We start from the raw sequence: 12,749 nt of genomic DNA, 5'->3' as shown, positions 1-12,749 counted from the left end.
ACACACGCATTAGGGATTGAACCCAAGGGTGCTTTACCACTGAGCTACATTCCCAGTTCTTTTTATTTTTATTTTTAGACAGTCTTGCTAAATTGCCCAGATAGGACTTCAACGGCAGTTCTCCTGTCTCAGCCTCCCCTGTAGCTGCACCACCATGCTTGGTAGGTTTCAAATAAAAATTTGGTTCTCCTAACCTCCCCTTGAGATTAGATTATTTTCTATTATGTTGAGAGGCTGGTAATAAGTCCACAGTTCATCCCTTCAGGCCTCAGAAAGTGATTAGGGACTAGACAAGATAGAATGGTTAGAGTTCCCCCTGCTGGGACAATGTTGGCAAAACAATAGACATTTTTTGAGGTTGGAGGTGATGGGATTTCAGGTTAGGTAGAAAGAATAAATACCTTGCCTAAGATTTCAGGACGCAACCCATTACAGGCCTTGAGTAAATCAGGATTTTTCTGTATCCATTCAGTGAGGGAGGCAGCACCAGCAGTTGTTCGGGAAGTCAAGGTCACTCGGGCAGGGGGTATCTTCTGAGGCATTTGCCAGGTGCCCATGAAAGTACCCCAGGGACTTACCTAAAAGGAAAAGGGATTCTTCAGGGCTTCTCACTGCCTGTAAATTCCTATTGGTAGGACCTTTGTTTGTCTTCTCTCCATTCTTTCTTCCTTAGGGAGTGCATGGTAATGAAACAAGGCTAAAAGCATAATCCCTCCCCTGCCTTTTCCCTCTCCCTCAATTAGGAATTTTTTTCAACATTTTCCTTCTAAATTCTGCATCCTTAGGCTAAGAGGATCAATAGTCCCCCAAGTATCATCACCCAAGGACATTTGTTTATACAGTTCATTCATCTGTTTATAGATTCGTATGCTAAGCACAACTCTTTCCTATTAGATAAAGTAGCTGGGAGTTTGGCATACTCAAAACATGAATTAGATTGAACTTTAATTTCTTAAGAGAGTGCCTGCAGTCTCCCAGTTCTATGCTTCAGTTCTTTAACCTTTCTTGATAAGAATGGAGATGGGTATCTCACCTTGGAACGGGGCACTGAAGGCAACAGATGACCACGATCATTGGCGATAATCTGGGTGTAGCCTTCATGGGAAGAGATTTTCTGGGGTAGAGGTGGAAGAGAGAAATGCTTATTAGTACAATAGAGGGAGGATATATCTGAGGAGCTTGAACTAGAGTCTGGGGAGTAGAGGACAGGAAGTTTAGAGAAGACTAAAAAGGGGTGATAGGATTACAGAGAGCATAATGTAAAGGATCATAACAAACATGGTATACCTCTTTTGTTGGTTTGGCAGGAGACCAGTTCTGCAGAATCTTAGGTGAGAAAGCTTTTTCATACTGTAGAGACAAATGAGAATTTGTATCAAGTTAAAAGTTTCCAAGCTTGGGCTGATATAGGCTTAGCCAGAGAGGGATTGTTTAGCATGTGGGAGGTCCTGCGTTCAATCCTCAGCATGGCTTTAAAAAGAAAAAACAAGTCCCAAACCTAGGAAATGATGAATAGGCCCCTCCTGAATTGCTGGGATTAGAGGCATATGCCATCATGCCCAGCATTAAACATAGTTCTTTAGATTTTAAAACTAAGGGCTTGCCACAAGTAGCTATTGAGCACTTGAAATATGAGTAGTCCAAATCGAGAGCTTTTTAAATATAAAGGACTTTGAAGACATAGTACAATAAAATATCTGAATATAACTTAAAAATACTGATTAGATGTTCAAATATTTTAGATTTAAATTGGGTTAAATTACAACACTGAAATTAATTTTAATTTTCATGTAGCTACTAGAAAATTTGAAATTATATTTGTGACTCCCACTCTTTTATTGAGCAGTGCTGACCAAGAGTTGGTGAACTATGGCTTATGGGCTAAATCCACATCACTACCTGTATTGGGATGGCCTGAGAGCTAAGAATGATTTAGATAAATGTTTGCAATTGATTTGCCAAAATGGAACACTATGAATACCAATTAAGCAAAATATTTTCTCACCCTGAAAGAATTCCATTTTTTACTAGTATTAGAAAAAAAAAAGATGTGCTCAGTTTTTATGTTTTGAATTTTGCTAAAAATTTTACAGAGAAGTATTTCTCTTATATAAGTGTCTACATAATATTCTTGACTTTGCTACTTGGCAGCAAAGCCTAAAATATTTACTTTCTGACCTGTTACTAAAAAGAATTCTGACCTCTGGTTTACATCTTACAAATTGAACCCAGAGACACCTTTTGCTTATCTCTGGACCCTCCCAATCAGCCCACTGTCAGCTGTCTGTTCAAAAATCAGAATCCTATGGGAGAAGCCAGGCCAAAGATAGAATTGGGAAGGCAAAATTTAATGTTAGAGAAGTGGAGAAAGAACTTACCTGATTGGCACTGTAGTTGGTGGCCATGATCCTGTACTGTTTACATGTGTTGTTGCCTGGCAACCTCAGAAGGCAGAACTTCTTGGACTACCTTCCAATCAGCCTGTTACTTCATTGGCTCACATTGCCCCCATATTTCTCTCTGAAACTTAGTTTCATTTTAGAGAAGTGAGGCACTGTAAACATGAGAAAATTAGCTGGATAGCAGACCCACCTCCCACCCTCCCCTCTCTAACATAACTTACCCCTGCTTAAGAACTTCCCGTGTTGTGCTGGGTATTTCTAAAAACTTTAACAAACCATGGAATCCCAAGAGCTGTGTTTTGTTGGGCAATGTAGCACAATGTACTACGGACTGTAGAGCTAGAAACTGGGGTTTGAATCTTTGTTTGACATGGGAACATAGAAGCTATATGGCATTAAGCAGCTGGCTTCCCTTCACTAAATATCTATTGTGGTGGTGAAGGGCCTGGGTTTAATAGGTAAGTGAGATAAAGTGAGTAATGTGTCTAGTCTTTTTTTTTTTTTCTTTTTGGTGAACACAATACCTTTATTATCATTAATAATTAATTAATTCTATTAATTAATTAACGTGTGCTGAGGATTGAACCCAGTGCCTCACACGTTCTAGATAATGTGCTATCATGGTGCATACTCAATACTGGTGAGATACTGTTTATAGGGCCCACTATTTCATTTTCTCAGGTTGCATAACAAAGAAACAATGTCTAAAAAAATGACTGACTCAAATTTGTTCCCAAAAGGAAAATTACATCTTGTCTGTAGTCCTTAAATGACTCTTGTCTCTCTGTCACTCTAGAGTAACAGAACTTAAGAGCACAGATGCTTAGCAATGGCTAGGATAATGTAAGATCTGGAGCCTTGTGCAGGCAGATTGAGCAGGGATGATGACAGAAAGTCTATAGGACTAGGCAACCAACCCTCTGAGGCTCATCTAGATTGATTTTAAAATACTCATCTACTGGGTTGTTAGGAGTACTAATGAGGAAGTGGAACTGTGCTTTGTCAATTGTCTACATATAAGCTGTTAAGATAAAAGAAATAAGTGATCTCCAGATTGCGGGGTATACCTTAGTGATAAAATACTTGCCTAATGAGCACAAGATTCTCTGTGTTTGCTCCCAACTTTGAAAATAAATTGTCCAAAGAAATAGGTAAGTGAGACAAGGGAAGCACTATAAGGGATAATTAATTGTCATCCTTTTATTCTCTTTCTCCCAAAGTCCTTATCCCAACCAATTCAAGTGTAAGAACATTCCTCACACTTTTAGAGAAGGTAAAAAATAACTCGTTTCCTAGATTCTGTTATATGGTAAACCCAGGAAAAATGTATGGTCATAAATAAAAATTCATAAAAACTATAGTTTCAGAATTTCCTTATAGATGTCAAATATCCAAGTCATTTTTCTTTTCTGAGACTAAGGCTCCCTCTAATGGAGATTGCTATTACATTTCCCTCCAGCCTCCATATGCCACAAACTAATACACACACACACACACATACACACACACACACACCTTTATTTTGTTTATTTAGGTTTTGTGTGTGTGTGTATGTGTGTGCTGGGGATTGAACCCAGTGCCTCACACGTGCTAGGCAAGTGCTCTACCACTGATCCACAAACCCAGCCCACAAAAGTATTCTTTTCATGAAAGATTCCTTTTTGAGGACTCTAGAGAACAAACTTTAAACAACAAAAATGATGGATGAGACAGCAATGGCTCTGACTAGTGGTAAGAATTAAATTTTGTTTATTTGCATAACTAAGAATAAATAATTGTTATAATGGAAACATTGCATATATGCTGGCTATAAACTCTCACAATATTCAGGGTGGCCATAAAAGTATGAAAATAGATATTATTATTGTGTATTAAAATGTAATATCAATAAGCCATTAATATATATTTACTTGTTTTTCCAGATTTCTTGACAATCCTGTAAATATAGTACAACTATCAATGAGGAGACATTAAAGAGAGTATATGAGACATAGAAGTATTTTGATTGTCATATATAGATTTTAATTAAGAGTAAATGGGGGGACTGGGGTTGTGGCTCAGTGGTAGAGCACTCGCCTCGCACGGGAGAGACCCTGGGTTCGATCCTCAGCACCACATAAAAATAAATAAACAAAATAAAGATATTGTGTCCATGTATAACTAAAAAAATTTTTTTAAAAAGATTAAATGGATTTTTTCCTCAAGTTAAGTGCTAGGGAAAATAAAAGGTTACTAAATAATTTTAGTATTGCTCATATAAGCAATAGCCAAAAAGAGAACTTGTGTATTACACAAAAGTATTGTAGCACACACTGTAACCCCAGCCACTCAGGAGGTGGAGGCAGGAGAATTGCAAGTTCCAGGCCAGTCTGGACAACTTAGTGAAAGTCTGTCTCAAAAATAAAAGGCTGAAGGNAAAAAAATAAAGATATTGTGTTCATCTACAACTTAAAACACACACACACACAAATACATCTAGGCCTGGGGATATATCTTAGTGGTAAAAGAGCTTGCCTAGCATGTATGAGTTCCTGGATTTAGTCTCCAGTAGTGTAAAACATCTAAGAGAAGAGATTCAGGAAAGCTAAAAATGTGCTAGAATTTTTTCTTTTTTAATTTAACTCTCCTTAAATTAATCATGCCATTGTAATCATGTAAGAGAGTAGAATTCTGATTAAAAAGTGTCAAAAGAGGCTGGGCTCAGTGGTACAGGTCTATAAAGCCAATGACTCAGTTTGCTGAGGCAGGAGGATTGCAAGTTCAAGGCCAGCTTCAGCAATTTAGTGAGAACCTCAGAAACTTAGACCTTGTGTAAAAATAATAAATAGCAATAAATAAAAAGGGTCTGGACATAGCTCAGTAGTAAAGTGCCCTAGGTTCAATTCCCAGTACCAAAAAACAAATTAAAAATTAAAAGCATCGAAAGAAGATAAAAAGAATATTTTACAAGGACTGGGGGTATAGCTCAGTTGGCAGAGTGCTTACCTAGCATGCACAAGGTCCTGAGTTCAATCCCCAGCACCACAAAAAAAAAAAAAAAAAGTGGAGCTTTGGGCTAGAGCTGGAGTTCAGTGACAGAGCATTCTTGCTTAGCATGTATAGGCACTGTGTTTGATCCTTAGCACCATATAAAAATAAACAAATGCATTCTGACCATTTACAACTACAAAAAAAAAAAAAGAATATTTTACCACAATTAAAAGAAAAGTGCTGAATATGCCTATAATCCTAGCTACTCTGAAGGCTGAGGCAAGAGGATGACAAATTCAAGGCCAGTCTAAGCAATTTAGCAAGACCCATCTCAAAAATAAAATATAAAAATAAAAAGGGCTGGAGATGTAGCTCTGTGGTAAAGCATCCCTAGGTTCAATCCCCAGGAAATAAGTTAAAAAAATATATCAAATTAAAACTACATGGAGGGGCTGGGGATATAGCTCAGTTGGTAGAGTGCTTGCCTTGTATGCACAAAGCCCTGGGTTCAATTCCCAGCACCCCCCCATGAAATTAGCATAAATCCAAAACTTTGAGAATATAATCTGCTGGCCAGGCAGTAAGAAAACAGATACTATTCATATGTATTCATACTATTCACAGGCTGCCTGTGATGTCACTGGTAATCCCTGCTACTCCAGGAGGTTGAGGAAGGAGGAGCACAAGTTAGAGGCCAGCCTCAGCGATTTAGCAATACCTTATCTCAAAATAAAAAGTAAAAGGGCTGGGAAAGTAGCTCAATAGTAAAGCACCCCTGGGTTCAATTCCTAGTACCAAAAAAAAAAAAAAAAAAAAGTTGAGTGTGGAAATACAAAATGCCACAATCTTCATAGTGGGGAAGGAATTTGGTAATAACTGGCTAGCTCAATTAGGGATGGCTTTTAGTTAAGCAATCTCACTTCTGGGAATTAATCTCAAAGTACTCTGGCAAAAATGAAAAGAAGTATGCAGAAGTCTATTAAATCAAACATTATTTATAATAGTTACAGACTGGAAACAACCCATATATCTGTCAATAAGATAATCTGTGTCTACGCAATGAGTATTTTGCAGCTTTAAGAAGCTAGGAGGATCTGGACATGGTGACACATGCCAGTAATTCCAGCCACTCAGGAGGTTGACTCAGGAGAATCGAAGTTTGAAGATAGCCTTGACAATTTAGTGAGATTCTGTCTAAAAATAAAGTAAAAAGGCCTGGGAATATAGGTCAGGGGCAAAGTGCCTCTGGGTTCACTCAGTACTACAATAATAAACTAATAATGATAATTTTTTAAAAAGCAATGAGGGGCTGGGGTTGTAGCTCAGTGGTACATATTGTATGTGTGAGGAACTGAGTTTGAAACTCAGCACCACATAAAAATAAATAAAGATATTGTGTCCACATACAACTAAAAATATATATATTAAAAAAAAGCAATGAGGAATATCTGTCTCTTATAAAGTGGAGGGATATCCTCCAAACATAGGAAATAGGTTCAGAGACTCAATAGCCAAAAAGAATCAGAAATGTCTCCAAAAGAAAATCATATGAATATGTAGTTATTTCAATTTTTTAAATAACGGCCTAGTATGCCATAGAAATACAGAATATGTCTACTTTTTCGACACCACAATGTTATAATAAAAAAATCTTTGTACATTTGGCTTTGTATACTGATGGTTTTATTTCAGTAGGCTAGGCTAGATTCCTCTTTTTTTTTTTTTTTTTTGGTGCCAGGGATTGAACCCAGGGGTGCGTAACCACTGAGCAACATCCCCAGGTATTTTTATTTTTTATTTTGAAACAGGGTCTTGCTGAGTTGCTTAAGTTCTTCCTAAATTGCTGAGGCTGGTTTTGAACTTGTGATCCTCTTACCTCAAACTCCCCAGCTGCTGGGATTTTAGGCACGAGCCACCATACTGAGCTTAGATTCTTAAAAGTACTGTTGCTGGGCAAAAGCCTTTGGTCAGGTTTTCCATCACTATAACAAATATTTGTGATAATCAACTAAAGAGAAAAGTTTTTTTGTTGTTGTTGTTGTTCACAGTATAAATTTCAGTCCATGCTTAGTTGGCCCTGTTGCTATGGAACCTGTAGCAGAAGCATGTGGTAAAGCAAAGCTGCTCACCTCATGACTGGCAAGTGAATGAGGAAGGGACTGGAGTCCCACTGTACCCTTCAAAGGCACACCTTTGATGACCCAAAGACCTCCCAGTAGGCCCTACCTCTTATAGGTTCCACCACTTCCCAATAGTACCAAGCATTTAACACACAAGCCTTTGAGGAACACTTAGACAAACCATAGCAGTGTTTCTATTTTTCATGTACCTGGCCAGATAACTTAAAATTTTGTAGTGATATATATTCCAACCAGAAGCATACAAAAGTGCCTCTTTTCTTCCCTCCTTTCAGTTCCCGAATATGTTGTTGTTGTTTTTGTTGTTGTTGTTGAACTAGGGATTGAACCCGGGGTTACTTAACCACTAGCCACATCCTTAGCCCATTTTTTATGTTTTGAGATAGGGTCTTGCTTAAGTACTTAGGGCCTCACTAAGTTTCTGAGTTGGTCTCAAACTTGCAATCTTCGTGCCTCAGCATCCCTAGTCTCTGGGATTACTGACATGTGCCACCATGCCTGACTTTATCACTCTTTTTATCAATCTGAAGAGTGAAAAATGATGTATTGTTGCTAGCAGACCAGGCTGATGAGATGAGCTGGGTTCAAGGAGCTAGCTGTATCAATAATTAAGAAAACAGCAAAGAAACCACACAAACCTGATAATACCTTTTTCTCAATTGCTGGGGTCAGGGACAGCTCTGTGACCTCAAAGATCAGCTCCCACACTGAAAAGAGGGCAAGGAGAGCAACAGAGGCAAGGAAGAGAGTGAGCCCACCCTGAGCCCCTTTATTTATTGGGGAAAGGACATTCAAGAGAAAGTTCCACCCAAATAAGGCAAGGGATTGGGTTTCGAAGGGTGGAGTCTTGCTTGGTGATGTCTTGTGGTCAGCAGATTGATTGACTCTTGGCAAGTCACACCCATCTCAGGTGCCATGTGGGATCACAGGCAGAATGGGATCACTCTGTCGCACAGCCCAATAAGAGCATAACACCAGACCAGTCCCTTCATATGCTCAAATGGGCATATCTTACACACACAGCCCATGGATGGCTTGTGACAATGTATCATTATTCTTTTAATTTCCATTTTCTTGACTAGAAAATGGAAAATTTCATATGTTCATTGGTTCCAAGAATTCCTCTTTTATGAACTGCCCATTCATATCTCTTGCCCATTTTCAATTTATTTTTTTTCTTATCAGTTATAGATATTCTTTGTGTATTTGAGATATTTTATTTTATTTTGCATTTCTGGGAATTGAATCCAGCAGCACTCTATCACTGAACTACATCCCCAGTCCTTTTTAAATTTTGAGACAGGGGATCACTAAATTGCCAAAGCTGACCTTAAACTTGTGATCCTCCAGCCTCAGCCTTCTGAGTTGCTGGGATTACAGGTATGTTCCATGTAGCAAAAAAAACTTTTAGAAAAGCATTTTTAAAATCCTGAAAGAGTAGCCTGAAGACATTTATTCATAGGTCCAATTCAATTACCAATTATTTATGGCCTTGAACAAGTCACCAAGCTTCTCAATATTCAGTGTCTTAATTTTACAAATGGAGGATAATAACATCTCCTCTGTCAAATACACCAGGTTGTTTTAAGATGGAATCAGTTTTTTAAAAAATATATTTTTAGTTGTTAATAGACCTTTATTTTATGTATTTATTTATATGCAGTGCTGAGAATTGAACCCAGTGCCTCACACATACTAGGCAAGCGCTCTACCACTGAGCTACAACTCCAGCCCCTAGAATCAGTTTTAAAGAAGTATTGAAAAATATAAATATACGACAACAAATATAAGGCATTATTATTATTATGTTTCCCATCTTTACTTCAAAGGTAAGGTGATAAATGAAAATATCACTTTTCATGTTCCAGCTAGGCCACTAACTAAGCAGTTGCCTTGGAGCAACTTATATAGCTTCTATCAAGTTTTTTCCTCATCCTTAAAATGAAAAAGTTGATTCTTAAGTTCCTTTTCAGATTTAGGATCTAAAAATATTATAATGAAATCACTAATAAAAATATAATATAAATGTTTGATATAGAGTTACTTTAGATTAGGTAGAGGGGAGTGAAGGAAGGGGAGGGGGATATGGGGGCAGGAAGAATAGTAGAATAAATCAGGCATTATCACCCTATGTACATATATAACTATGTGACTGGTGGGATTCTACATCGTGTATAATCAGAAGAATGGTATACTCTATTATATATATCAAAGTGCATTCTACTGTCATGTATAACTAAAACAAAAAAAAAGTATATTCTTAGTATTAAGGACTTAAAATATAGAGATACATAAATGGAGGATGGATTAAATAATCACAACTGTGGATAGAGAGACACTGACTAGAAATCTGTGGTAGTTTAATAGCAAAATCAAAATTAATCATCTTCCTCTTCTTTTTTTTTTTTTTTTGGTACTGAGGATTAAACCCAGGGGCGATTTACCACTGACCTAAGTTCCCAACCCTTTTTTTTTTTAATATTTATTTTTTAGATGTAGATGGACACAACACAATACCTTTATTTTTATGTGGTGCTAAGGATCCAACGGGGCCCCTCCTGTGCTAGGGGAGCGCTCTACCACTGAGCCACAATCCCAGACCCCCTAACCCTTTTTATTATGATACAGTGTCCTGCTAAATTGCTGAGGTTGGCCTTGAATTGAAGTTCTCTTGCCTCAGCCTCCGTAGCACTGAGATTACAGGCATGCTCCTTTGACCATGCCTGGCCAAAATTAATTTTCCTAACTTCCCATTGGTATCCAGTGTTCTTCAGTTTTATTTCTTAAGAGTAAGACTCTTGCTGGATGTGGTTGTACACACCTGTAATCCTAGTGATGTGGGAGTCTCAGGCAGGAAGATTTCAAGTCCAAGGGCAGCCTCAGCAACTTTGTGAGACCTTGTCTCAAAATAAAAAAAATAAAAGGGACTGGAGTTGTGGCTCAGTGGTAAAGCCTCTCTGGTTTCAATCACAATACAAAACAAAAACAAAAACTAAGACTATCTAGTTTAAACCAGTTTTGTTTTTTTTTTTAACCTGGAATTGAACCTAGGGGCACTCAATCACTGAGCCACATTCCTAGCCCTTTTTATTTATTTATTTTATTTTGAGACAGGGTCTTGTTAACTGCTGAGCTTATGTGCATGGGGCAGGGGTGATATTTCATAACTGATCTAATATCAGTATACTGCTCTAACTTTGTTCTTAAGTGTCTGTCCTACAAGATGAGGAGAAATGGGAGAGCCAGGCACAGTGGCACATGCTGCAATCCCAGTTGCTCAGGAGGATCATGAGTTCAAAGCCAGCCTCAGCAAAAGAAAGGCTTGCTAAGCAACTCAGTGAGACAGTGTCTCTAAATAAAATACAAAAATAGGGCTGACTCAGTGGTTGAGTACCCCCGAGTTTGATCTCCAGTAGACCCCCCGAAAAATATGGGGAGAAATGGGGGAAATTTTATTTTATTTTTGGTGTTGATTAAGCCCAAATCCTGGCACACACTAGGCAGAGAAATGGGGAAAATTTTAAATGCCCAATTAAAAATATATTAGTTTCTTCTTTTTTATTTTACTTCTTTATTTATTTATTTTTGGTACTAGGGACTGAACCCATAGGTACCCTACCATTCATCCATATTTCCCTACCCTTTATATTTTGAGACAGGGTCTTCTTGCTAATTTGCTCAGGCTGGCCTTGAACTTGTGATCCTCTTCCCTCAGCTTCCTAATTAGGTGGAATGACAGATTTATGTTACCTGCCTGGTAGTTTCTTCTTAATAGTAGTGGTGATTGTGTCTATAAAGGTATATATCTCTCATCCACAAACTCCCTTGCAATGTAATATGGACAATTATCCTTCAAGAGGCTGCTTGTTTCTCTTCTCTTTGAATCTAGGTTGGTTCTGTGATCTGTTTTGACCAATAGAATGAGATAGAAAGGCTGAAAACTTCGAGGTTGAAATTTTCTTTCTTTCTTTCTTTTTTTTTTTTTTTGGTACTAGGGATTGAACCCAAGGGCACTTTACACCAAGCTCTACTCCTCAGTTCTTTTTTATTGTTTGTTTGCTTATTTTGAGATAGGGTCTTGCTAAGTTGCTGAGGCTATCCTTGAACTTGTGCTACTCCTGCCTCAGACTCCTAGTCTCTCTGCTTCCTTATAGGCTCACTGGATCCCAAGTGCATTCTAAAATAACCAAATGAAAAATGTATCACTCTCAAAAAAAAAAAAAAAAAAATCTTGTATCACTTCAACTTAAGTCAAAAGCTCACTTAAACTACAAAGGAATATAGAGTCCATCTCTCATGTAGATACACAGAAATAGATAACCAAGATAGAATATTTTGAGATTATTTAGCACCTCCAGGTAAATGCTTGGTTCTTCCATCTTATGGCTGATTGTGTTTTTCAAGAGGATTGTTAGAAGGTATTACATACCGCATCTTTTTCCTAAATGTGAGGTTTAAACCAGGTGCCCTGGTACAGGATTGTAGTCCTAGTTACTTAAGGCGGCTGAGGGTTACAGTCCAGGAGTTTGAGGCCAGTCTGGGCAACAAATACCCCTATTCTCTTTGCCATTCCTCTCCCTGGCTGACACTCCTTTTAGCACCGGCCCCAACTTCAGGGTTTTACTGGAATACTCAGAAGTGCCCTGCAAAAGGTGCAGAAGAGTGTACTGTGTTTAAGACAGAAGTGTTGCTGGCCCATAGGCCTCATCTGGAAGTTTCCTCACTGCCTTACCTGTGGGAGGGTGAGGGCAGAAGTCAGACACACTCCTTCCATGATAGGGGGAGGGATCACAATTCCTTATTAGACGTTACCCTCTCTTAAGATGAAGTATTGTTTTTAGGACTGGTTTTAAGTGATGCCCCAATATAAAAAAGAATTTGTGAACAATCAATATAAATGAGCGACCAGGGTCTGACTGGGAGTATAGCTCATTGATGGAGGGCTTGCCTAGCTTGTAGGAGGCTCTGGGATCAAATCCTGACATAATAACAACAAAAGGAAACCAGAGTTTGGATCTTGCTCAATCACTTAACAGAATGGGATATCAAGATTGCTCTACAATTTATTTCTTCATCTGTAACATTTTGATAATCGTTATTTCATAAGATTAGAAGGATTAAATTATACTATAAGTTAGTCGGATTCTACGATGTAAAACAAACGTTAGTTATTATGATTACGAAGACTCCAAAACCATGAAAGAGAACTGTTTAACTGTGAAACTCAGAATTTCCCTGG

General features: G+C 38.1%; 1 protein-coding gene and 1 non-coding gene across 3 annotated transcripts in view; one reads left to right on the top strand and one right to left on the bottom strand.

The window, feature by feature from the left end:
• The window catches only part of LOC107147467 (myelin protein P0), a 55,987-nt gene extending 53,477 nt beyond the window's left edge, over positions 1–2,510 (bottom strand). Inside the window, exons 1-4 of one of the 2 annotated variants that reach the window (XM_015491936.2) lie at positions 2,379–2,510; positions 1,288–1,350; positions 1,034–1,114; positions 402–578 (exon numbers count right to left, since the gene is read on the bottom strand). In XM_015491936.2, the coding sequence (XP_015347422.2) occupies positions 402–578; positions 1,034–1,114; positions 1,288–1,350; positions 2,379–2,405 (348 nt within the window). In that variant the 5' untranslated portion in view covers positions 2,406–2,510. The remainder of the gene's footprint in view (positions 1–401; positions 579–1,033; positions 1,115–1,287; positions 1,351–2,378) is intronic. The other variant, XM_015491933.2, reaches the window with a different exon arrangement.
• A 3,316-nt stretch (positions 2,511–5,826) lies between these two features.
• Positions 5,827–5,899, top strand: Trnat-ugu. Its single transcript has one exon. It is a non-coding gene; the product is annotated as a tRNA-Thr (tRNA).
• The last annotated feature ends 6,850 nt before the right edge of the window (positions 5,900–12,749 follow it).

Source organism: Marmota marmota, unplaced genomic scaffold (assembly GCF_001458135.2).
Source record: "Marmota marmota marmota unplaced genomic scaffold, marMar, whole genome shotgun sequence".
Classification (NCBI taxonomy): Eukaryota; Metazoa; Chordata; class Mammalia; order Rodentia; family Sciuridae; genus Marmota; species Marmota marmota.
This window is presented reverse-complemented; position numbering and strand designations above follow the sequence as displayed.